General features: G+C 35.7%; 3 protein-coding genes across 4 annotated transcripts in view; all 3 read right to left on the bottom strand.

The window, feature by feature from the left end:
- The window catches only part of LOC136811842 (DNA ligase 4-like), a 55,346-nt gene extending 40,390 nt beyond the window's left edge, over positions 1 to 14,956 (bottom strand). The window contains exons 1-9 of one of the 2 annotated variants that reach the window (XM_067068470.1): positions 14,715 to 14,956; positions 14,231 to 14,308; positions 13,495 to 13,596; positions 13,206 to 13,270; positions 11,924 to 12,074; positions 11,417 to 11,509; positions 11,025 to 11,221; positions 10,248 to 10,417; positions 9,524 to 9,716 (exon numbers count right to left, since the gene is read on the bottom strand). In XM_067068470.1, coding sequence (XP_066924571.1) covers positions 9,524 to 9,716; positions 10,248 to 10,417; positions 11,025 to 11,221; positions 11,417 to 11,509; positions 11,924 to 12,074; positions 13,206 to 13,270; positions 13,495 to 13,596; positions 14,231 to 14,308; positions 14,715 to 14,903 — 1,238 coding nt within the window. In that variant the 5' untranslated portion in view covers positions 14,904 to 14,956. The remainder of the gene's footprint in view (positions 1 to 9,523; positions 9,717 to 10,247; positions 10,418 to 11,024; positions 11,222 to 11,416; positions 11,510 to 11,923; positions 12,075 to 13,205; positions 13,271 to 13,494; positions 13,597 to 14,230; positions 14,309 to 14,714) is intronic. The other variant, XM_067068471.1, reaches the window with a different exon arrangement.
- Positions 14,957 to 15,338: 382 nt separating this feature from the next.
- Positions 15,339 to 25,243, bottom strand: LOC136811840 (BLOC-1-related complex subunit 8 homolog). The gene is made up of 4 exons (XM_067068468.1): positions 25,119 to 25,243; positions 17,590 to 17,752; positions 16,761 to 16,952; positions 15,339 to 16,415 (listed from the first exon to the last, which is right to left on the bottom strand). Exons 2-4 carry the CDS (start codon positions 17,690 to 17,692, stop codon positions 15,763 to 15,765), a joined length of 948 nt encoding a protein of 315 aa, XP_066924569.1. The 5' UTR covers positions 17,693 to 17,752; positions 25,119 to 25,243; the 3' UTR covers positions 15,339 to 15,762.
- LOC136811841 (uncharacterized) lies at positions 20,516 to 23,485 on the bottom strand. Its single transcript, XM_067068469.1, has 6 exons — positions 23,130 to 23,485; positions 22,678 to 22,801; positions 21,903 to 22,027; positions 21,666 to 21,780; positions 21,074 to 21,173; positions 20,516 to 20,801 (listed from the first exon to the last, which is right to left on the bottom strand). The coding sequence occupies exons 1-6, from the start codon at positions 23,309 to 23,311 to the stop codon at positions 20,755 to 20,757; spliced, it is 693 nt and encodes a 230-aa protein (XP_066924570.1). The 5' UTR covers positions 23,312 to 23,485; the 3' UTR covers positions 20,516 to 20,754.
- Positions 25,244 to 25,987: the final 744 nt, after the last annotated feature.

Genomic DNA, 25,987 nt, shown 5'->3' with positions numbered 1-25,987 from the left:
AATACTTCCATGAAGTTGTTTTCGACCATGGAAAAACAACAAAAATGGATAATCATTATTCTCTATCTCATAGTGAGCTTGCAAACAGGTGCAACCTATGAAAGGTATGAGATTCAACTCCTCGGCTTGTTCACTACATCTCATTGTGATGATACTTTCGAATGCGAGAATGCCAAACTACCAGCGGTGATGGAAAGGGTCCAGTATGACCAATTCATCATTTTAATGCTTAGTCCATACATGCTTCAAGATGTGCAAAACAGTTCGAAAATATTGACTGATTCGTGTGCCACTCACCACGACGAAAGAATCGATTACCATATTGTGTGTGATAATGTCACGGTATTTGGAACAAAGCACCGAGCGAATCATCATTTTCAGTATCTCTCTTTCGATTGACTAGATTGTTGAGTTCATTGGTCCTTCCTTGGAATCAATCTTTTGATCGTACAACGGAGAAACCCATGTACCAGCATATTTAAAGGAAAGAAACACACGATCCGTTACAGTTACGACGCAAGCTATGGCGCTGAAATTGTTGAAGATTTTACTGATATAAGGAGAGAATTGAATCTAACCTACATGGCTTTTCTGAATCTCGGTAATGGAAATCAAACAACGAAGGAATTGTCTACAAAATCACTCTGTGAGAATGATCCAACCGCTACGGAAATGTGCATCTTCATAGAAACGAGCCCAAAAGATTGCATTAAAGAACTCGTCGTTGATATCTCAAACAAAAGTACAATTCACCAATCATTAATGTTGATGAAATCATACGGAATCTCATTTTTCTTCATCGCTGGTTACCCAACCCTTTACAAGAAATTTGTATCGGAAGCTGATATGCCGTATCTGGCTTCGGATGACGGGACATTTCACATTCCTATCATCCCAATATCAAGGAGTAAGGATTTTGGTCGAGATCCATTCGATAAGGGAAGCGAATCTTATCATGGTGAGAATGTTTTGATGAATTTCCACGGAGCAACAGCTGTGAATGCATTGTTCAGATTTGTTTTTCGACTTCCAAGTGTTCTAGTGTATGATATTAAGCGGGACAACCCAGCCATCAAATCACCACAGACGAAAGAATCGATTACCATATTGTGTGTGATAATGTTCACGGTATTTGGAACAAAGCAACCGAGAGAATCATCATTTTCAGTTATCTCTCTTTCGATTTGACTAGATTGTTGAGTTCATTGGTCCTTCCTTTGGAATCAATCTTTTTGATCAGTACAACGGAGAAACCCATGTACCCAGCATATTATAAAGAAAACACACGATCCGTTTACAGTTACGAAGCAAGCTATGGCGCTGAAATTGTTGAAGATTTTACTGATATAAGGAGAGAATTGAATCTAACCTACATGGCTTTTCTGAATCTCGGTAATGGAAATCAAACAACGAAGGAATTGTCTACAAAACACTCTGTGAGAATGATCCAACCGCTACGGAAATGTGCATCTTCATAGAAACGAGCCCAAAAGATTGCATTAAAGAACTCGTCGTTGATATCTCAAACAAAAGTACATTCACCAATCATTAACGTTGATGAAATCATACGAATCTCATTTTTCCTTCATCGCTGGTTACCCAACCCTTTACAAGAAATTTGTATCGGAAGCTGATATGCCGTATCTGGCTTCGAATGACGGGACATTTCACATTCCTATCATCCCAATATCAAGGAGTAAGGATTTTGGTCGAGATCCATTCGATAAGGGAAGCGAATCTTATCATGGTGAGAATGTTTTGATGAATTTCCATGAGCAACAGCTGTGAATGCATGTTCAGATTTGTTTTTCGATTTCCAAGTGTTCTATGTATGATATTAAGCGGGAACCCAGCAATCAAATATGTTTTTTTCGAAATTTTACAGGACAATGAAGTATTGAGGATGGAATTTGAAAAACATAATTTACCAGAGCAGCTTGTTCACGTCCAAAACATAAAAAATGCTATAAATTCTCCATTATTGGCAAAGAAAATCATACAATCATTTTTTTCTTTGATAAGCAGTGAATCGGGATTATTGACTGTAATATCTTATTGGAAGAGCGATTACTACATTGGTAATCTCAATTTAGACCAGTTGAAATCAAGCTTAACAGTAAACCCTACTAAAGCTCTTCAGCGTAGCCTACAGTGTGATGACACGAAACCACACTGTAAGGCAGGTCAAAAACTGGTTCATTCATTCTACAAAGAGCCCTTTTGGACGCAAAGCTATGGTTGGAACTGTGAACAATGTCAAGGATCGACTTATAAACCAAACGCAGGGAATGACCAGAATTGCATGGAGTGTTGGTATCCAAATAGGGTCAATTGGAATCATACCACTTGTTATGACCCGTACAACGAAATCGTTCTTAGTATTGGTGATCCAGTAATGTTATTGGTACTCATTCCTTCAGCGTTGATGACAATATTGACCATCTTCACTATGGTCATCTTCTTGAAGACGCGTGAAACACCAATCGTTAAACAAGCCAATCGAACAATGACTTGTATTCAATCATTAGTCATTTATTTGCTCTTTTTGTTCCCAAATACTACCAATAATTATCCCTTTATCCACAATAACTTGTATATTTCACAGCAAGTCTTTCTTGGAATGGCTTTCAGTCTTACACTATCCATAAATATCTCAAAATCTCAAAAATTGTACATGATCGTTACAAGCAAACTCATAATGTCGAACACGGAAATTCTGATGACCAAGGCATCTGAATGGCTTATTATAATAGTGGCATTAATGATCAACGCTATATTACACCTTTCGTTCTTCGTAAACGCAGAGGTCACGATACAAAAGAAATACTTTGACCAGACATTAACCAAAGAATCGTATTGTAGCAACGAAATCATGATTTATATTCAACTCTTCATAGCTGTGTCACTCTCATTGTGCAATGGTGTTCAAGGGTTCCGTGCACGTAAATTGCCGTCACGTTTCCAAGAAGCAAATCACGTCATTTATTCATCTTTTATTTCCACGGTGATTTTCATTGCTACCACGGCAGCTTACTTTTCGCAGAAATCCATGGTCGATAGAAGCTTTATCGTGTTGCTTGTCACAACTGTGTATAATACGACACATTTTGTCTTACTTTATGGGTACAAACTTTTTATCGTTGTGTTTAGACCTCACTTGAACACCAAAGAAGCTTTCAGAAAGAAACGTCTTGATAAAATTGGAAATGATAATAATTGAAAATATACATTATTTGTATTGGAAATATGTGTTGGCTAGAGTGAACTATAAACAGCTATCACCCAAATTTAGTCAATACTTGCGTGGACATCTTAAGAATGGAGAATCCAGGTGCGTAGATTAAGAATTGAGTTCTTTCGAAAGAATATAGTGTAAAATGAAGAAAAGACCACACCCTCTACGCGCAAGATATGAGCCTACCAGCTGATTGGTTGATTCACGCCAAGGTATGCCGGAATGTAGAATGTGTATGACCGTTCATCAGAAAACGATATCGTATTATTTTAAGTGGTTATAGTTTTAAGAGTGGTGCAAGCAGCTTCCTTAAGCAGACTCTATTTAATCAAGTATTTAAATAATAAGTGTTAATATATTGTTATGTTATTGTTTTATATATATATATGTATATGTGTTATTCAAGGAAAACATGGATTTAACACTTAAGAAATTTGTCTCATTTCTTCGGCTGCCATTCTGAATTCCACATCTCCACAAAAGTGCACCGCGTTCCCATAATTAAAACCTACAAAATGGTTTTCTTGAATAACTTCTTATAAATAGTCATTCTGGTGTCATATTTTGAACAGTGATTCACTATGCAAAGTTACAAATGCTACAATTAGATCATTGGTACCTAAATATTTTCGAGACTGTACGTTAAAATCAAATTACGCCTTAAAACCTACACCATTACACCTTAAAACCTACAAACATTGACCCCTTGCTCACAACTTACTGAAACTGTGAAATTGCAATTCAGGTGCTGAACCGTGATTCAATTGATCAAAAACTTGCTAGAAATCCAACAATATTTGTATTTTTCAGAATTTCATGCCCGTAATGCAATTGCGCCTATTTTTTGTTGTCAAAAAACGGCTTTGAAAGATCAAAACTTTTATTCACTTCATTTTTGACGTATGTTACTAATGTTTTTCTAAATCTCTATCAAGTTTGTGACATTTTGGTATGCAATATGACCATGTTTTGAGAAAGTCGATTTTCAGATTTTATTGGCCACTACCATTAATGAGCTTTAAAATAGAACTTTGAGGGATTTACGATTTCTTTGGGGTGTAACCATGGAGAAGAAAATGATTTTTCCGTACCTACCATAAGTATAGGTACCTAAAGGTAGAGGTTTCATGACCTTAAATTCATTTGTGTAATCTCTAGGTCCGAAAAACTTGATTTCTTGAAGGAATCTTAAATAACATTTTCAATAACTTCGAATTTTACGACACTTTGCGATAATCAAAATTTTAGAAATTAGGTATTTTATAAAAGTACGTATACCTAGAGATTGTCAAAAAGGGAATTATAGAATATTAAATTAAGTTTGGTGGTTAAAAGAGTCTAAAACCCAACTTTGTAGGTTTAAGGGGTATGTGGTTTTAAGGGGTATCCACTAGTAGACGAGAAAAATTTCAACTTTGAAGCTCCAGACTATCTAAGGGGCCTAAAATGGTACTTATACTCTGTTTCTTGTGATGAAATTGATTTGTTGTTCATAATATGTAAAGTTTCCCAAAAAATCCGAATAATGAGATTTGACAATTTTTTTGAAAAAACATGAAAAAAGCAAAAATTTGAATATTACGGTCTGTAAATTATGACTGACTGAGTTAAAATTCCTGAAATTTTACATGAATCATTTCTAGTTATAAAGCTACACGTTTGCAAAGTTAAAAAAATCAAATAAATATAGTTTTCGAGATATGACATATTTTCGTGCCCAACCCCAGACTAGAAAAATCGTAATTTTTGTGCTACCGACCCCTAAAAGACCCCCCCCCAGTAAAACTTGAAAGCCACTGATTTAGCCCGTAAACCATCTGGTTTCATATATACTATATAATAAGGCACCTAAAAATCAATATGGCACATTTTCGACCAAAAGGTGTCGCGACGGTGAGTCATTGCCTGGTTTGAAAAGCACTTTCATGAAACAATATGAAATGTTTGTGAACCATGGAAATATTGATTTAAAATCAGATTTTTGAAAGGTTTTTCTTATAATTATAATCGATTTTGGGGGTCCTTTTCCCAAACCATTGATAGGATTTTTACCTTGATTGAATGCTTTTCTGTCAAACCATTGACATATGAACAATTATAAAGACTAATAATGAAGCTCTGGTTGCCATATTGCATATTGTTTATCGAGATAAAAATATGAGAATAAACGTAATGTCGACTCAACAGTAACTATAGCAACGAATAAGCGTCAAAGCACAGTGAATCAAAAAATACAATAGCGCAAAAAGAAAATCAGTCTTTACCTCCTAGTTTATTAACTGAGAAATAAAAGAACTTGGAAATCTTGCTCTTTCTAGCTTGATTAAAATATAATTAAACGAACTGGAAAATATTGCTTTATTTAACGTAGAGGAAATAAAAAGTGACAGTGAAAGTGGATTTAGAAAGGAACATGTCCAGTCCTAGCTAGGATCCTCAGCTATAAAATTTTTTTTGTAAAATACTTCCATGAAGTTGTTTTCGACCATGGAAAAACAACAAAAATGGATAATCATTATTCTCTATCTCATAGTGAGCTTGCAAACAGGTGCAACCTATGAAAGGTATGAGATTCAACTCCTCGGCTTGTTCACTACATCTCATTGTGATGATACTTTAAAAATGCGAGAATGCCAAACAGAACCAAGCGGTGATGGAACGGGTCCAGTATGACCAACTTCATCATTTTAATGCTTTAGTCCATACATGCTTCAAAGATGTGCAAAACAGTTCGAAAATATTGACTGATTTAGTGTTGCCACTCACCACAGACGAAAGAATCCATTACCATATTGTGTGTGATAATGTTCACGGTATTTGGAACAAAGCAACCGAGAGAATCATCATTTTCAGTTATCTCTCTTTCGATTTGACCAGATTGTTGAGTGCATTGGTCCTTCCTTTGGAATCAATCTTTTTAATCAGTGTAACGGGGAAACCCATGTACCCAGCATATTATAAAGAAAACACACGATCCGTTTACAGTTACGAAGCAAGCTATGGCGCTGAAATTGTTGAAGATTTTACTGATATAAAGAGAGAATTGAATCTAACCTACATGGCTTTTCTGAATCTCGGTAATGGAAATCAAACAACGAAGGAATTGTCTACAAAATCACTCTGTGAGAATGATCCAACCGCTACGGAAATGTGCATCTTCATAGAAACGAGCCCAAAAGATTGCATTAAAGAACTCGTCGTTGATATCTCAAACAAAAGTACAATTCACCCATCATTAACGTTGATGAAATCATACGGAATCTCATTTTTCTTCATCGCTGGTTACCCAACTCTTTACAAGAAATTTGTATCGGAAGCTGATATGCCGTATCTGGCTTCGGATGACGGGACATTTCACATTCCTATCATCCCAATATCAAGGAGTAAGGATTTTGGTCGAGATCCATTCGATAAGGGAAGCGAATCTTATCATGATGAGAGTGTTTTGATGAATTTCCATGGAGCAACAGCTGTGAATGCATTGTTAAGATTTGTTTTTCGACTTCCAAGTGTTCTAGAGTATGATATTAACCGGGACAATCCAGCCATCAAATATCTTTTCAACGAAATTTTACCCGATAATGAAGTAATGAGGATGAAACTTAAACAACATAATTTTCCACCGCACTTATTCACGTTCAAAAACATAAAAAATGCTATAAATTCTCCATTATTGAGAAACCAAATCGAACAAATATTTGTTTCTTTGGTAAGCAGTGAATCGGGATTATTGTCAATAATATCTTATTGGAAGACCGCTCACTACATTGGTAATCTCAATTTAGACCAGTTGAAATCAAGCTTAACAGTAAACCCTACTAAAGCTCTTGAGCGTAGCCTACAGTGTGATGACACGAAACCACACTGTAAGGCAGGTCAAAAACTGGTTCATTCGTTCTACAAAGAGCCCTTTTGGACGCAAAGCTATGGTTGGAACTGTGAGCAATGTCAAGGATCGACTTATAAACCAAACGCAGGGAATGACCAGAATTGCATGGAGTGTTGGTATCCGAATAGGGTCAATTGGAATCATACCACTTGCTATGACCCGTACAACGAAATCGTTCTTAGTGTTGGAGATCCAGTAATGGTATTGGTACTCATTCCTTCAGCGTTAATGACAATATTGACCATCTTCACTATGGTCATCTTCTTGATGAAGCGTGAAACACCAATCGTTAAACAAGCCAATCGAACAATGACTTGTATTCAATTATGCAGTCATTTATTGCTCTTTTTGTTCCCAATACTACCAATCATTATCCCGTTATCCACAATAACTTGTATATTTCAGCAAGTCTTTCTTGGAATGGCTTTCAGTCTTACACTATCCATAAATATCTCAAAATCTCAAAAATTGTACATGATCGTTACAAGCAAACTCATAATGTCGAATACGGAAATTCTGATGACCAAAGCATCTGAATGGCTTATTATAATAGTGGCGTTAATGATCAACGGTATATTACACCTTTCGTTCTTCGTAAACGCAGAGGTCACGATACAAAAGAAATACTTTGACCAGACATTAGCCAAAGAATCGTATTGTAGCAACGAAATCATGATTTATATTCAACTCTTCATAGCTGTGTCACTCTCATTGTGCAATGGTGTTCAAGGGTTCCGTGCACGTAAATTGCCGTCGCGTTTCCAAGAAGCAAATCACGTCATTTATTCATCTTTTATTTCCACGGTGATTTTCATTGCTACCACGGCAGCTTACTTTTCGCAGAAATCCATGGTCGATAGAAGCTTTATCGTGTTGCTTGTCACAACTGTGTACAATACAACACATTTTGTCTTACTTTATGGGTACAAACTTTTTATCGTTGTGTTTAGACCTCACTTGAACACCAAAGAAGCTTTCAGAAAGAAACGTCTTGATAAAATTGGAAGTGATAATAATTGAAAATATGCATTATTTGTATGTAAAATATGTGTTGGCTAGAGTGAACTATAAACAACTATCGCCCAAATTTAGTCAATACTTGCGTGGACATCTTAAGAATGGAGAATCCAGGTGCTTAGATTAAGAATTGAGTTCTTTCGAAAGAATATAGTGTAAAATGAAGAAAAAAAGACGACGCCTTCTACGTGCAAGATATGAGCCTACCAACTGATTAGTTGATTCACGCCAAGGCTGCCGTATAACCGTGTATGACGCTTGACCGTTCGTCAGAAAACGATATCGTATTATTTTAAGTGGTTATAGTTTTAAGAGCGGCGGAAGCAGCGTCCTTAAGCAGACTGTATTTAATCAAGTATTTAAATTAATATTAAAAGCCATTGTGCCATACGTATCAATAAATATCATTCAAGGAAAACATGGATTTAACATTTAAGAAATTTGTCTCATTTGCTCGACTACCACTCTGAATCCCACATTTCCATGAAAGTGCATCGTGTTCACATAATAAACTCAATTTAAGGATTGTCTCCAACGATGCCGGGATTCTATATATAATGAAATAGGCATAAATGTGTTTGTTATGTTAATACAAAGACCTAGTCGGTACCCGGCGTCGCACGCCGGTTAAGCTGTTGCTGGGCGAACTTAAAGTCCTTTGGATGTTGAAGGTGGCTTAAAATCACGATGAAATTAAAGAGAAGCAGAAATCTCTCCAAAGTTTGATTTTAGCCCTCCCAGGTGACGTATCTTTTAACCATATTTGGAGAAAAAAAATTAAATTGTGTCCTGAGAGAGTTAATCTTATCAAGTTAAAATGATCAGAAAGGATTCATGCTTCCATAATTTTAAATTTGCCGTAGTTCTGAAAATTTTGATGTAAAGATAAAGGTATTGGCCACTTGAAACATTTTTCATCAAATTCATGATATGCAACACTGCAATATCTTCTGACATTACGTCATGGAACCAATAGCTCATTGGTTGGAAGTGACGTAAAAGCAGTCAATACGTCACTTTCAACCAATCAGCTATTGGGTGGAACGGAAGACATTGCAATGGTGCATATCATGAATAGAAACATTTGAAAACTGAAATACGCAAACAATTTTCACTTTGATGAAAAAGTTGCTATTGACCCACCTCAATAACGGAAAGAAAACATATACAAATCGGTTTCGATTTTCATAGGATCAAATGTTTTCTTCAAATAAAATAAAGATCCAAATTACGGGGAGTTTCTTATACAAATTTCCAGCTGAGATGGTTCGAGTTATAATGAAAATCGAATTTTTAAAGTTTAAATTAAAAGAATTTAATCGTTTCTAAAGCTAATTCAGCTTAATAAAAAAAAAAATGCAAAAACTTACTTATGTACTTACTTAGATTTACCAAGTTTCCTTTCAACGATTTCCAGCCGGCCACGTTCAGAATCGAACAACGTTTCGGTTCTTTTGATTCGATCTTCTAACGGAACGTTTGCTAGGTTTTCTCCGTTCACCATCAGAACGTCAAAAACCACAAAACATGGATGAACACCAACCAAATGGTCTGATTTGATGTCGATATTCGATCCTATTAAGAAATGTTATTGTATAAAAGGGTTCTTTATACACCAATCAAACCCTTAGCAGCGCGACGTCGGCTTTGTAGGGGACTGGTAATGAATTTACATGGCCGTACCAAACTCTTTTTCGCTGACTGAAAAGATAACACAAAGTTCGGTTTGTTACGGTTAGACAATATTTCTTGTCTCAGACATTTTTTACGCAAGACAAACTGAGACACAGAATCCGAACAGACCGGAACAGACCGAAACAGACAGACACAGGGCTTAGCGAGCACCTCACTAAAAACCGGGATTTTTCATCTCGTTTCTTAAGAATGAGTTCCACTTTCAAGTGCTTTGACGCAAATTCGATTTTATCGCTACTGCAGGAGCTTCGAAAGTTAAACGTGACGTCAAAAAATCGAATGTTTCTCAAAACATTCGAAAAAGTCGTAAAGTGGAATAGACGTTAATTGCATAGAAAAAACGCGGGTGACGTCTTAAAGGAAGTTTAAAACAATTTTGAAGGAAAATAACTCTATTATTATCATTCAAACCTTTGAGTACAAAATTATCGATTTCATCATCGAATCCGACCATTTCGCCATCAAGTATACAGGTTTTGATGTCTTCTTTGAATAAGTGTGTAACGTGAGGTGTGAAACTTCCACGGTATTTGGTGATACCAAAATTCTCTGAATAATCGTTCGAATTCCTTGAGAAATATCTGACGAAGAAAAAATTTAGAAGATGTGAGATCTTGACGGTAGAAATTTCGTTGGCAAAAAGTGGCGAAAGAATCCTTGGTTACACTTTTTTTAGCCTGTACCATCCCGCCCACGGGCATTTTTCAAATCTTTGCGTTATTTTTTCAGTCAGCGAAGAAGAGTTTGGTACAGGCCACACTTTTTTTGGCTAAAGGACCGAGGACTCTTCTACCAATCAGGTATCTAAGCAATTTCGCAACGTACGAGTTCGATGTCAATAGCGTCAACCACTGCAAATATTTCCCACGTAACGCCGATCTTTAGGAGTGACAACTATATCCAAGAATCCACTGAGCCAATACATCAGAACTTTCGTTTTTTACAGTTATGTGTTGACCTTGATTTCGAATGCATTTCGGATGTGAACCTTCCACCAATCAAAATGGGATATTTGACAGTCGAAATGAATCATGGGTAATTAGGACTGGTTGCGCTCTAATAACGACTTCCGAGCGGCTAGACACTAAAATCTTCAAAAATTTTCAAAACTTTGGACCAATAGTAAGTCGTCATTAGCGCGCAGTGGTCCTGATTACTCATGCTTTGCGACAGAGATAGCCTAGTTACCTGTACTCATCTTCATTTTTATGCATTTGCATTCTTTCACCATCAATTTTGGTTTCGATGATGAAATGACGGTGATGCATCAACTTCTCCACATCTTCGAGCACCACCCGTTGACCAAGCATCGGACGAAATGGTGTGAAGAGGGAGATCTCTGTCTCGTTCAATTCAATATTTTCATCGTGGAGATCCAAACACACCTGAAAACAAAACATACAGAAGTTTAGTTTTAGTGCATTTTGATAAAATTGGAGTGATTCAAACAGCTCTTTTCAACCAAACAATTTTTTCATATTTTTACGGGAATCCGTGTAGTCATTATCACCACGGAAACCTTTTGCTTAGCTAAGCTACAGATGCAAGATAATGTCCCAGACTAGTGCTCTATTAAGTACCTTTGAAAGACTGTTGCAGACATTGAAAAGTTCCAAAGCATCTTTATGATATAAGGGAAAAATACTGTTCTCGTTTAACCCAAACTTCATCTCCTGAAAGAGAAAAAAAAAAAAATTACCGAAATATATATAGCGACCCCAACGTTTAAAAGGGCTGGTGCCATGCCATTCTTAATTTTGAATATAGAACGCCTTGGTTTTGACTTAACCAGGGTGGACAAACACCGAGGGTCGATATTTGTGAGCATGCTAATAAATGCTAGCCATCTAGGTAAACTTGATACCAACCCTCTTTGTGTCAAAATGGTTAGAAGTTGTCTTAAAACTGTTCAAACTTGAAGATTGATGCGAAAAAAAAATTATTACAAGATTGATATTAATTGAAGCAATTTTTTCTATCTAGAAAGATGAATGTATCTATCCAAAGACAGATGTTTCGTCCTTCCCAAGATTCATCAGTGCGGATCGAATGAGCAAAAATAAACTTTTATAAAGATTTTAGCAAACCTTCAACATGACTCTGATAAACCATTTCTGTTCTAATGCACTTGTCGTTCGAATGACTTTCAAAATGGTAGCTTTAGCTGTATCACGTTCTTTTTCAACATTTGCTTGTGCAATCGAGTCTAATGCATTGTTAATGTTCTCGATTGTCATGCTGAAAAGAAGAACAGATAACACTGGGGGGGGGGCAAGCAGTTAGTACACGACACCCATGACACTTAGTACCGTGGTGGGTCCATTTTTCAAATTTTCAAAATGCAGTTAGTACACCAGTGTACTAACTGCCAAAAGGGGTGGTGTATACAGAATTTTGGAAGAAAAAAGGTGTATTAACTGTTTTCAAAACGAGAATTTTAAACTAGATTTCTCAGATTTTTACTGTTATCAGTTTATGAGAGGTTTATGGTTCTATCTTTTTTATTTATCTTCTTTCTAGGACAGTCAGGAATACCTTTTAACAGCTTGACACATGACATTACAATTCTAGGAACTCTTAGAACTCTTAGAGAAATATTCAAAATAAAACATTCGAATTTGAAAATTTCGAAATTTCGAACGTTTTCTGTTTTGTTTTGGTAATCCGATCATCCGATTCATAATCGGGAAAAATAGAAAATTATCTAAAGATGGTGGATAAGTTGCTGAACAAACATGCTGTGTTTTCTGTCTAAAAAATGTTTCTGGAAAGTCATTATTGTCACTTTAACTAGGTTAGAAACTGGTTAAAACTACTTTTTCCTCAGTTTCATCGAGAGATATGATTATACTTTTTACAAAAAACTGGGAAAATACTCTTTTTGTGTGTTTTTGTCTCGTTATTCATCGATTTCCCCCCCACCAGCCCCCACTGCGGTTGACCTACTCCATAATTTGTTATATTTTTATTTGTTTGAAAGTAGTTAGTGGTAAAAACCTGGTAAAGACATGTAAAAACGTAAAAATACACCTCATAAAACCTCCCTGGGGTGTGAAATTCACCTGGAATGCACCGTAGAGAGACGGATCCTTATTTTGGGGGGGTGGTATATATATTGAGCGAGGTCAAAGACAGTTAGTACACGGTGTACTAAGTGACAGGGGGTGGTGGTGGGGTACAGATTTTTCCAAAAATCAGTTAGTACACATAGTGTTCTGTACTAACTGCTTGCCCCCCCCCCCTGGTTTGTTGGTTTTAGTGGATCAACAATGGGATTTTATCCGATGTCTCAAAAAGAGAGCTTTTGATGGATGGGGGAGACTAATTATAAACGACTCCAGTCTAAGAAGGAGGCTAAAATAAACATACCTCCCTTGTTCTGGACATCGACTTTTCAAAATGACGAACGCTACTGATGCGAAATCGCCAGCTTCCTGAAAAAAGTTTTAAATTGGAAATATTCTTTAACGCTTTTTACCAATATCAATTGAAAAACAACCCTTAATTATTGTATTTTGCAGTTTAAGATCTAACCATGATCCGTTTTGAGATCAACCGTTTGTGATGACAATTTAAAAACCCAAGTCAATGTGAGTGGTTAATATAATTCAATTTGCCATGTGACGAGGTGATACATGAAAGAAATTTGTATAAAAACCTGTTTTGCAGAATTCGGTGCACGATAATTGAGCAACTTTTTGGCGTCTGTACTATCTTTTGATAAACCAAGTGCTTCGATATAATATTTCGCTAAGACCACCTATAAAAAATATCGAAAAATATCTTTTCCCGTCAATTACTCTGTGACCTTTGATAGAATAATTCTTAAACATTTCGATATGATGGCATGATGGTTATGAAAAACCTTAACGGTTCGCGAAGGTTTATGCCACCCAAGTTATCTGAAGCGACCTCGTTTTTTTTTCTGCAGGTCAAAAATTGAAGAGCAATCTTAGAACAATTTCAAGTTTTGTGGGCTCTAGAACATAACATATCATTTCTGATAAATTACACACTCATAGCATTACATACCGAGAGAAAGAACAATTGAAGAACATTTTTAGGCTTAAAACCCAAACAGTTTATAACACCCGAAAGCTTCAAAAATTATGTTCTTATAACAAACGCGTAACATGTTTACTTACATTCGCACAGCATAAAAATGCCCCCAGTAACACACCTTAACCCCACCATCACGTAAAATTTTTGTCGCCATCTTGGATCACAAAAATCGCTGAAATGTGTTATCAAGAAAACAAAAAGCGAAAAATAGCCCAAATCACGCATCACATCCACAAAGTTTTAATAACACTATCAAGCAAAACAAATGTCCCAATCACGCATTCACACAAACCGTTTGGGGAGGTTCGTATAAGGTTTTAATTTTGTATTACCTCTTTCATTCCGTAAGCAGCTCGCTCTTTATCAAGTTGAGGAAGCGTCAATCTCATTGCCGGGAAGAATGAATCTATCTGAAAGAGATTCATTACAATTTTGATTCATTATGATGAAAATGTTAATAAAAATTAACTTACCTTTAAAATGAAAAATTTTTGTCCAGGAAAGCTTGCAGAAGATTTGAATTTAAAAAACCTTCCCTGGTAAAGGCTTTTCGAAGGGATGTAACAAAATCTTTGAATGCAGACTTAAACTAAACTCGCGAAAAAGATCTTCGCTAAATTCATTCTTGATTCGTAATTCAAATACTTTGATGTTATTTATTAAAAATGGTTTAGTAGCAGCATATAACCTGATATAATAAATACATTTAGCCCATTTACCGGTAAAAAGCGAAAGTGCTTGTTTCAGTTATAAACTATATGATTTCTTAGAAGTCTCTCGCCGCAAAATCGTAAAATTCAATAACATAAAACTCACAGTTTTTTGGTTGCCATGCATCTTTTGATGTGACCTCCGCCAATGACCAATAAACTTTTGCATCAGAGCTTTCTTTCGCTCTTTGCCTTGTGTTTTACTGATTTTCTCACAAAGAACGGCAAAATCATGGAAAGGAACTTCAGATGCAATCGTCTTGCTTGTTGCTGTGTCATCACTCGGTGCAGCCATGTTTTGTTTTTATTTTCAGATTTCTTTTCTTATTAGTGTGTTATTTATTTATTCTGAAAGTGTAAGGAAACAAAAGGAGTATCTATGATGGTATAATATAACGGACTTGGTCTACTATATTTGTGTATACCACCGACCTTAAATACTCGTTTCACAATCCCGGCCAAGCAAAATCTTTGATTGGAGACTTTTGAAAAGTGGTACCCTGATGGCGGCACTACTCAATAGCGGTGTAAATGCATCGAGAGCGCTAGATGTACTTTACCTCGAAAACTTTTGATGATGTAGCGCCGTTAGACGTTAATTTTGGACGTTAATGGCTTCTTTACGGGTACCATTTCAGAAAAAAACTTCGATCAAAGATGGTGGATATAGCTTATTGGTCCAGGGATATGTAAAGGTCAGTGGTGTAGACCAATAAGTAAAGATTAAGAGTCGTATAACCCTCGGTATGTATCAGTATCAGTATTCAAAAGATAACAAGATAATGACAATATAATTATAAATGTATATGTTTTAGAAAAATAAATCAAAACTTCAGTATCAAATGCATTAATAAACAATAGTCATTTCAAAAATTATTTAAAGATAACTACCCCGCGCTAAAAACCGTAAGAAACGGATGGGTCAAATGTTATGCCTTTGTATTCCGAAACTTGATTTGCTCCCAAAAAATCGAGGGCATTGTTTTATCCAGTGTAAAATCAAAAAAAAACAAGGTACCTAACAGTTCAATTTTTTTTCTTTTTTTCACAACCTGTCACCAGTCTCACATCACTGGATTTGATTCATTACGAGATGCGTGATTGACACATTTTAGAGAGGGAGAAGTAAACTATGGTCGAAGGATCTCTCGATTTTAAGAAATATCCCCAGCTGATGATTCTTCGTCAACGTTTTCAGTTCTAGTTTCAGGGCTTACTCGACCACTTGATGAAGCAGGGCTTGCTGAATCCTCATTGGTTCCTTGTAACCACAACGAAGCTTCCAGTATATCTTCTTCGTCCACAAAACTTTTAACCACATCCTCGCATTCACTAAACTGTCGTTCATTGAGGCGTTCATTAGGGCGGATATCAATCACTGTTAAATCATTGTCTTGCTCAACTATATATTCGGGCGTTTCGCCCTTAGTGGAAGTTGCCCCGCCCTCAGACTGCCCTGGTTCAGGGGAAACAGGCATCGCAACATCTTCGAAACAATCATTTGCAAAAGTGTCCAAACTATGTTGTTCTTGCCAGTGTGAAATAAGGGCGTCTTGATTCTGGAGGGCGTGTTTACAGACTGGACATATAAACCCTTCCGCAGGTTCATTTTGTGATAGGGACCGATTAGCACGTTCTGCTTTTTTTGCGTTGAGTTCAAGTCGGGTACGTTCTTGCTCTTCTTTGATGTTGAGTTTACGTTTTGTCTCAATGGCTGTCTTCATAGCTTCTTGTATGCGAGTAAAGTGTGGGATATAGGACATAGAATCGATCACGTCAACCGAAAGGTTAAGATCATATAACGTGTCTGGTGGAATGGTGTTAAGAAGAAGGTTCAATAAAAAATACAACATGCAGTAGATTTAACAAAAAGTTATGTTTTCGTAAAGGCAGACAACTCTCGCTAATTCGAACCACTTTAATTCAATTTTTTCTGTAATTAGAACTAAAACATCGTGATGGTAAACTCGCCACTTTTCACAAAGACAATTGTATTGGTTAAACGAAAACTCTTTTAATTTTGAATTTCACCACCTTGCTTATTAAGAGTTGCAATATGGTACTTTTAGAGATATCAATTCAATTTCCCACTAAAATGGTTGAAAACCCACCAAATCGGACTTCTAGCCGCAAGATCAAGAGCACACCCTACCGTTGATTTTTTGTAGATTTTCTTTGAGTTCAGTTTTGCGTTGAACAAGTTGCGGTAAAGTGCGATGGACGTGTTCCTGTATCCGAAATAACCCCATGCTGGGTTCATTGACCGCTATGTGAGCTGTCTCGTTCACTTGAGCAATAATACGACGCACTTTGAAATCAGTCTCCGGATCCAGATGTCTCAAGCCTGGAATAGATAGAAAAAGTCCAGTGTAAATATGACACAAACATTAGGAAGTATAAAAAGCTATAACAATCTAATCTATTTGTTGGCATTGTCTATTGTTTAGCTCTTTCAATCTTTCAAATAGTTGACCACTGGGCAGTCCAAACGGGGAACAAACTTCAATAGATCTCATCTTCCTCATTTCAAACTCTTTCGACCTGAAGGTACGTCTTTTATAAGTACAGTGACGTCAATGTTTCTCCATTTTGTTCGAGTTGTGGAAATTTCGAGTTATAGATAAAATTTTTAAATAAATACAAACTGAAGGGCCCATAAAACGTGTCCACTTCACAATATTGACAGGTACATATAGTGTACTGTTTGAAACTGATCCCCAGGAAGAAAGGCAGCAATAAAGATGAGATCTGAATTGAAGAGCTTACATGATTGGCATGTTTATTTTTGTTTACCATGGATGGCAGTTACAAAAGTCTACTTACAATAGTTAGGATACAAGTTTTTCGGAGAGTTCCCACAATCAAACAAAAATAGTCAAGTGAAAAAGAACGCTATGATTTTTCACGAAAATATTAACAAAATTTCCAGCAAAAAAATCCCAAATCGTAAAACGAAAGAGTGAAAATGGGTTCAGACAAACCTGAGTGCTTGGTGTAATTGGATTGTTTATTTGTATAATGAAGATCCATGGGGCCAGTTGGTGGGTAGGCTTTCGATGCGAACTGTTCAACTAGGTTATCCATTCATCCGTGATTATGTGATAGGTCTGTGCGCGTCGCTTCAAATGTTTGTTCAATGTATTTCTAAAATAAACACAAAAATTGGTTGTATACATTACTGTATCTTAATATTTATAATAGGTTTAAATCATTCTTATCCTAAACATGAATTAGAACTTTAAGATTAAAAAATAAACGATTTGTTTGTTGTGATTACACAAATTTGTTGAAATGGTGCATTTTATGAGTGTGATATTGCCAAAGTAATTATAGTTTTCCTATTTTTGATATTAGAAGTATTCGTCAGTTATGAATCAGGAGTTTTCTTATAGTTATCTCTTTGATTAGGAGATTTTGGGGTCAATTGGATTTCAATCTTGGGAGGATTGACTAAATCTTAATTGTGCAGTTTGTAAAAGAAGTTATATCATGGTGGCCAGCACTTCTTTTTCAACAAATTCAAGGGTTTTAAGGGTCATTTTTGACTAATTTTCCAGGGTTTCAAGGGGTTTTTACCACAAACTCTCAAGGGTTTCTAGGGTTTTTACTTAATCTTTCCTAGTTTTCAAGGATTTCAAGGAAATCTGTTGACAATAAGAGAAAGGTCGAGTTTTCAACTCTCAAGTTGTTCATTCTTTTCAATCCCTTGATTTTGAACAGATACTTTCCTTACAGTTGTGGTAAAGGATGGTCCAACTATAGTTGGGCTCGTCTGAGAAAATTTTTGATTTTCAGTGCTTTGGATTGGCTATAAATGTCCACAAATCAGAAAATTTTACAACCACCCATTCTATCACCTAGACCTGCCGATCTCATTATAATTCCAGTGGCACTTAAAGGGTAAAGGGTAAAACCTAAAATCTCAGAGGTTCCAAAAGTTTGTTTTCTCATTTAATTCACTGATGTTTGTATCCCATGTAGTTAGAAAAATATTATATTTTTGAAGTTAAAATAGCTGAAAATGGCCATAAAATTTGAATTTTCCAGGGTTTCAAGGGTATAAATCGTGCACCTCAAGGGTCCCCAAAATAATATTGATTTTTCAAGGGTTTCAAGGAAATTTCCAAGGGCAGGAAAAAAGTCAAGGGTGCTTCAAGAGTTTCAAGGGTCGCTGGCCACCATGTATATAGAACGATTCCGTGTGACGTCATTTTCACACACGATCAGCCATTTTGCATGGCATGGACCAGGGGTTTAGGTACCCCCTAAGAAGATAGGTACCCCCTGAAATTTAGGTCACTTGATTGTGCAGTTTGTAAAAGAAGTTATATCATGGTGGCCAGCACTTCTTTTTCAACAAATTCAAGGGTTTTAAGGGTCATTTTTGACTAATTTTCCAGGGTTTCAAGGGGTTTTTACCACAAACTCTCAAGGGTTTCTAGGGTTTTTACTTAATCTTTCCTAGTTTTCAAGGATTTCAAGGAAATCTGTTGACAATAAGAGAAAGGTCGAGTTTTCAACTCTCAAGTTGTTCATTCTTTTCAATCCCTTGATTTTGAACAGATACTTTCCTTACAGTTGTGGTAAAGGAGGGTCCAACTATAGTTGGGCTCGTCTGAGAAAATTTTTGATTTTCAGTGCTTTGGATTGGCTATAAATGTCCACAAATCAGAAAATTTTACAACCACCCATTCTATCACCTAGACCTGCCGATCTCATTATAATTCCAGTGGCACTTAAAGGGTAAAGGGTAAAACCTAAAATCTCAGAGGTTCCAAAAGTTTGTTTTCTCATTTAATTCACTGATGTTTGTATCCCATGTAGTTAGAAAAATATTATATTTTTGAAGTTAAAATAGCTGAAAATGGCCATAAAATTTGAATTTTCCAGGGTTTCAAGGGTATAAATCGTGCACCTCAAGGGTCCCCAAAATAATATTGATTTTTCAAGGGTTTCAAGGAAATTTCCAAGGGCAGGAAAAAAGTCAAGGGTGCTTCAAGAGTTTCAAGGGTCGCTGGCCACCATGTATATAGAACGATTCCGTGTGACGTCATTTTCACACACGATCAGCCATTTTGCATGGCATGGACCAGGGGTTTAGGTACCCCCTAAGAAGATAGGTACCCCCTGAAATTTAGGTACCCCCAAAGAACAGATGTCAGTAGGTACCCCCTGTGATTGGTACCCCCTGTGATTGGTACCCCCTGTGACTTGAGTATATGTCAAGAAATGAAAAAAATTGTATATTTTTACAATTAAAAAGAATAACGATAGTTAGATAAAAGCAAGATAAAATATAGTTCCCAAGCCCCCAGACCTTACTGCATAAAAGTTAGATACCCCCAGAGATCATAGGTACCCCCTGGAATTGAAAAAAATTCCAGCCCCCAGCTTTTTTCAGGAAGATTTTGGTTGTAGCCCCCCCCCCCTGCGGGCTGGGGGGGGGGTTCATGCCATGTTTTGTCTAGGTGGTAGAAAGAATGGTAGAAAGAATATGTAAAGGATGATTTAGTAGCACCTTGATAGCTCAAAATCTTCAAATATTTCCCGTATAGACCTGCACATAGTTTTTTGTTTTGTGGGTGGAATTTTTGTCAGTTAGGAACAGGCAGCTTGCTTGAGAATAATGTCCCTAACTGGGTTTTTTCGAATCGGTGTTTTAAGGACGAAGAAATTTTACTGTTTTGAAGTCAATAAACAGTTTAAAGGGTATTTCACAGGCACGAAAATAATTTATAAAGGGTCGGACAGCTTTAATCTATTCCTAATCTACTTGTTAAGCAGATTCTTGGAAATGTTCATATCGTAGTTCAGCAAAAACACGAACAAAGAATAAGGACATAAAACCACAGACATCGCATTCTGAGAAAAGAAAGGTGCGAAAGTAAAAATGAAATCAACTCGTAATTAATTTGTACACTTTTTTTTCTCTTAGCACAACTTTGTCTAAAACAGTAGAAATACTACAGTAATACAAAAAGTAAACATAACATTAAATCAATATAAGAATACAAAAATTGTAGTTTATCGTATTTTAACAAAGAAAGAAAATCTTTCTCCAGCCAGGGAGAAAATTTTCATTTCCAATGACTCGTTGTTTTTTCTTCTATTCTTTGATGCTTATGTCTTCAGAGAACTAGATATGATTACAATTTAGACAACACCATCATGATTGCTGTGACGAAAATGAAACCTAAAATCGTAGAAAGAGAAGAATATTTAAAAACACATAATAAACTTAAATCTTCGGTCGAAGAGTTCAATAGATTCCTGGAAAAATCTATCGGCGACACGGTCAAAAAATAGGAACCATTTCCAAGAAAGAATTATACCCCATCTTTTTCACGAGTATTATTCAGACATCAACATCGAGGAAAAAATAACTTATATCTTGGAATACTCGTTATTTGAAATACTGTATTGTAATCAAATAATAAATCACAAAGTAAACAATGCTTTACTTACCGAGATTCGGCAAGTTGGTCATAGCATTTGAAGGTTTGGGCTTTGGTTTAATGTATTTACATCCTCCTGGGCAACTACAGGGACCAGTCAATGAGAAATGCTGCAATAAAGAACAGAGGTATGAATGAAATTAATCAGATGAAAACTTTCGGACGTTCAATATCAGATTTCTCACATTCCTTTGGTAGCAAATTGGAATAGATCAAACTATACGGTTCCTGTTGTCGCAAACGTTGGGTAAAAGTGCTGCTTATATTATTTCAGTATGTTCCAAACTTGGTGTGCTCATTGAAATCCCTCATACAAGCGGACTATTCTCCTGAACATGATGTCAATGGAATTAGTGACTCTTTTCTACAGGATTTCCTTGTAAATCTATACAGTAAATCTCTTAGCTCGTTGGGAAATTAGTTGGGGAAGCGAGAAGCATGGGATGTGACTAGATGTGAAGCCATTAGCTAGCTTTACTTTACTTTAGGAACTAGCTAGCTCTTTGTCCTTCGAAATACCCCTAATGGCAAAATCAAGCTTGTAACCAAAAGGAAAATGTTTAGTAAAAACAAAACACACTGAAAAACAAATCCAAACTTACATAATATTCGGTTGGTCCTTCGGTGACATTGAGATATTTGAACTCGGTATCTTCTACTGAAAGAGTCTCATTACAAACCAATGAAATACGTGCACCGTGACTTGAGCTGGTGTTTCTACATAGCAAGAGAACAAAATGAAAAGAAAGGAAACGGACTGATAAAGCTAGTAGAAAAATCACTACACGGTTAAAAGGTATTTTGTTTGATTACTACAAAATTAAACGATAATAAATTACCTGAAAACAACAGATAGTGGTGCAACAACAGGATATTCATAACCTTCATTGAATTCAAATTTACTTTCCGACAAATCACCAAGGCCTTCACAGATATGATTTGCATTGTCAGTGAACCGTCCAACCTAAAAATGAACATGAAAGATTACCACAAGTTGATTAAAATTATGACTATATATAATATTTCATTCAGGGGAAAATGAAAAAATGTAGTGTTTTCGGAAACCGCTAAAAAATTATTTTCTGACCCGGCCGCAGACTTCGTTAATAGTTGATACATTAGTATTCCGGGCTTACTGTTTGTGCATAAAAGTTATGTATCTTTAAAGTTCTATTTCAATGATCTTATAGGTTATCAAAAAAAGCAAAATAAAAATTTTTCCGGCCGGCCGAATGAGAGCTTTTTTCCTTCACCCGCATTCCGGAAACACTACATTTTTTTAATTTTCGCCTTAGTATTTCTTTTTCAGGTTGTGAAATACAACTTAAAGCCAACAATATTTAAATTGGGGTCCGAATCGCTATGAAATACTTGGCTTCCTGAAAATTCTGTAACAAGGGGATAATCGATATAATCGGGATAATTACTCAACCCGAATCAACATAAACTTACAATATAATCATCAGATTTAGACGAGATAGAATATGAATAATAGCTGACGCACACATAGTTGTTTCAACGTACATATCTAACGCTATCTGGACGCCAGATAGACATTGAAATAAAATTGAGTGTCCTCATACAAGAAGATGAGAAAATCGTAAAAACACTCACGGAAGTATCTTTGCAAGGATAATCTCCAACTCTTGGATTGGGTCGGTTCAAAAACATATCAAAGGTTCCACATGGGTGATAAGCAAAGTACCAGTCTTTCTTGTTTCCATCGGCTCGGTCAAATCTAAAAGTAAGAAAATGCAATTGAAAGTCTTAAAAGCTTATCTGATTTCAAAATCTTTAGCGATTAAAATTTTAATTGTTGCGTTCGATTTGGCGAAAAAAAATGCAGTTGTAGTTGTTATTATAAAAACCTGTAAGCTACAATCAGTGACAAAATATGTGGCAATTTCCTGAAAAATCCCTTCGCCCCTAATACCAGTGTTGTTCTGAGCATGGCGGCAGCCTCTCCACTCATCAATATTGATACTAGGGGGGAGGGATTATTTCCACAATATTTAGTCAATTTAACCGGAAAAGATAGGTCAAATTAATAATACAAAAATCTGTACCTGATAGGTTTGCCATTCGTATTATTACCAACAAGGTCTTGAAGTGAAACAACTTTTGAACTGTTTCTCATGATACAAGCACATCCTTCTAAACCTTCAACTACATCGCATGTATCCGCAGCCGAAGCGGTACCGCAAAAAATTACTGTAAAAAATAATACTAAACCTAAAACACGATCCATGGTTTTGTTCAAAACTCTCTTGTTAGTTAACTTTGAGTTGAGTTAGTACTTTTTGATATGACTTTTTGATATGCTTATTCAATGTGATATGGAACAACAAAAACACACCTTTTTATTTCAAACAAAATACCATACAAGTCATATGTCATGAGACGAGAAAATCTGTTTGGATATGACTTCCTTCACTACTAAAACACTATTACTAAGAACATGAAACATAGGGTAATACCCATAATCCTTTAACCAGTAAACAGAGGATACATAGAGTATTTATCTTAAGATTTATAATCAGACCGAAATTAACCTTTAACCCAGAACCTTCCGAGAAAAACTGATTCTCAGAACATTCTTATATATTATGATCAGGGAATATTTGGCTAAAATTCTATGTTTAAAAACATTTAATGTTCTTATACTTAAAGTAAAAATATTTTGTTGCTTTTACGTAAACAAATAAAATGCCTCCATTTTCTATTGTCAACATCAAGGACATGCTTGACAGGACCTGTTTTTAGAATTTTGAGTAACAACTTTCGTTTCATAGGATCATGAGAGCGACACTGAACATATCGCACGGAGGTGAAAGAGTCAAAAGAGTCATCTTGAAGTGATCTTTTAACAAACGATTTCGAATTCGTAGAAAAACTTTGGTCATATAATAATTGACTAAGAAAAGTTGAGTCTTTCAATTGTGACTTCCATGATTAAAATTTGATCTTATGATGACTGTGAACAAACTTTTTTTTTAAATAAATCGACCCAAACTTTTTTCATCTCTATGATCAAATGAGTAGCGTGACCTTCAAAGCCCCACAGTAGTAGCTAGACCTGAAACTCTTAGATAGGAAACGAAGCCACTTATTTCCCATCCAAAATGCGCCAGGTTTTCACACAAACGCCAGATTGAAAGTAAAACCTATCGCTGCTGTCGAAAGATTTGCCGCTTATAAACAATGAAAAAGCTAGATTCAATCCATCATTTTAAATGCGGCGCAAATCTTTCAGCAGGCTTCACTTTTATTTGCTTGAGAAAGGTTAAAGATTCCTCTCTAGCCCCCTCAAGGCTTTAAACTCAATGAGCGTCACAAAAATATCTCTTCAAAAATGACCTCTTCAAAGATTGTTAATGATAACTTTTAAACACTCTTTGACAATAAAATGCACATAATGAAATATCACGTCTGACAATCTGGTTTTCCCATGGATAAGAGTTTCCATTGTTTTTATCAATATTTAATAGATACCTTTATTGAAAAGAAAAAATTCTGAAATGAGTATATGTCACATACGGTCAGCTTAGCCTACGTATGGGGCATCTGCCTTTGGGATGTTGTATGTTTAAGAAGTGTTTATTAGATTTGGACTGTTTTATTTCCATTTACCTGCATCCATAAGATCTTTCAGTGTTCTAAGTAAAAAACCTGAGAATTCAAATTATCTTGAATTTTATTTGTCGACATTGAATATTCACTGATGATGTAAAATATTTTAATTTTAGTTGATTTTTTTCTTCTTCATTTTTCATCTTCACTTTAACGTTTTCTTTTCAGAAACATACTATTCACTAATATTTTTCAATGAGTGAAAAATTGCAATATAATTCAAACTCTATCAAAAGCTATATGCATTTTGCAATCTTACTGACAGCCAGTTGGAAAAAGTGTTTAAAAGAATTACATATGAAAAAACATAATAGTTCAAGGAATCACATCAAAATACATGCTTGACAATGACAATGACACATGAACAGCTTCAAATACTTTCAAATAAAATTTACAGCAAATATAAGTTGAACTATCATACTTACTAAGTAACATAGAATACCATTCAAATTCAGTATTTGGCTCAACCAACTAAAAATATTCTTTCAATGTCCCAAAAATGTAAATTTTTTAAGTGATAATAATAATCTATAACTTTTGGTTTTACTATGAAAAAAAGAACGATTGTAAGATAAAATACACCCTGACCCTGATTCTCACCCATTCTCCTGATATAAAATAGTTCGACAGAAATTATTTGCCAAATGACCCAGAAATCCCCAAACAGAACCTTACAAGTTGCTTCCCCTATTGAAAAAATAGGAAGATGCTCCAAGCACTAAGTCTCAAGCTCTTGAACTTTAAAGCTTGAGGTAAATGTTAAATGATGGCTGGACGCCCTAACTAAAAAACTTTATGATCAAAATCCAAACTTTAACACCTATCTTGGAAAGGGCGAAACCTTCCTAGAGAGACAAACTTCTGTTTCTAAAAACCTGGAGATTTATGCAAAAAGTCTGCAAGATTTTGAATTATGATGACATGATGTAAATAAAACAAACTCCCTGATAAAACGTGTGGGAATGGCCTAGTTACGCTTCCCTTTATTTATCAGAGCTTGTTAGATATACAAGATGAATTTTTACTACACTTTAAACACATACCATACCTGATTGCAAATATTGTGGCTCTGTTTCATTGCATCCAATCAGATTCTAGTATTTTCTCTTGTAATCAAAATAAGGCCTTATAATGGCAAAGAGAAAACTTTGCATTTTAAATGCTGCAGTTTTCAATTATTCAACTTGACATCCTGATTAGCAAAAGATCTACCGGGTGTGCCACAAAAAAGTTTCTCTCTTTAAAACTAATCTTCTAGAAATCTAAAGATTTTAAAAGAACCATTCCTATTTTA

Source organism: Clytia hemisphaerica, unplaced genomic scaffold, assembly GCF_902728285.1.
Source record: "Clytia hemisphaerica strain Z4C2 unplaced genomic scaffold, Clytia hemisphaerica genome assembly, whole genome shotgun sequence".
Classification (NCBI taxonomy): domain Eukaryota; kingdom Metazoa; phylum Cnidaria; class Hydrozoa; order Leptothecata; family Clytiidae; genus Clytia; species Clytia hemisphaerica.
Note: the sequence above shows the minus strand (reverse complement) of the source record. Positions and strands in the feature narration are given on the sequence as shown.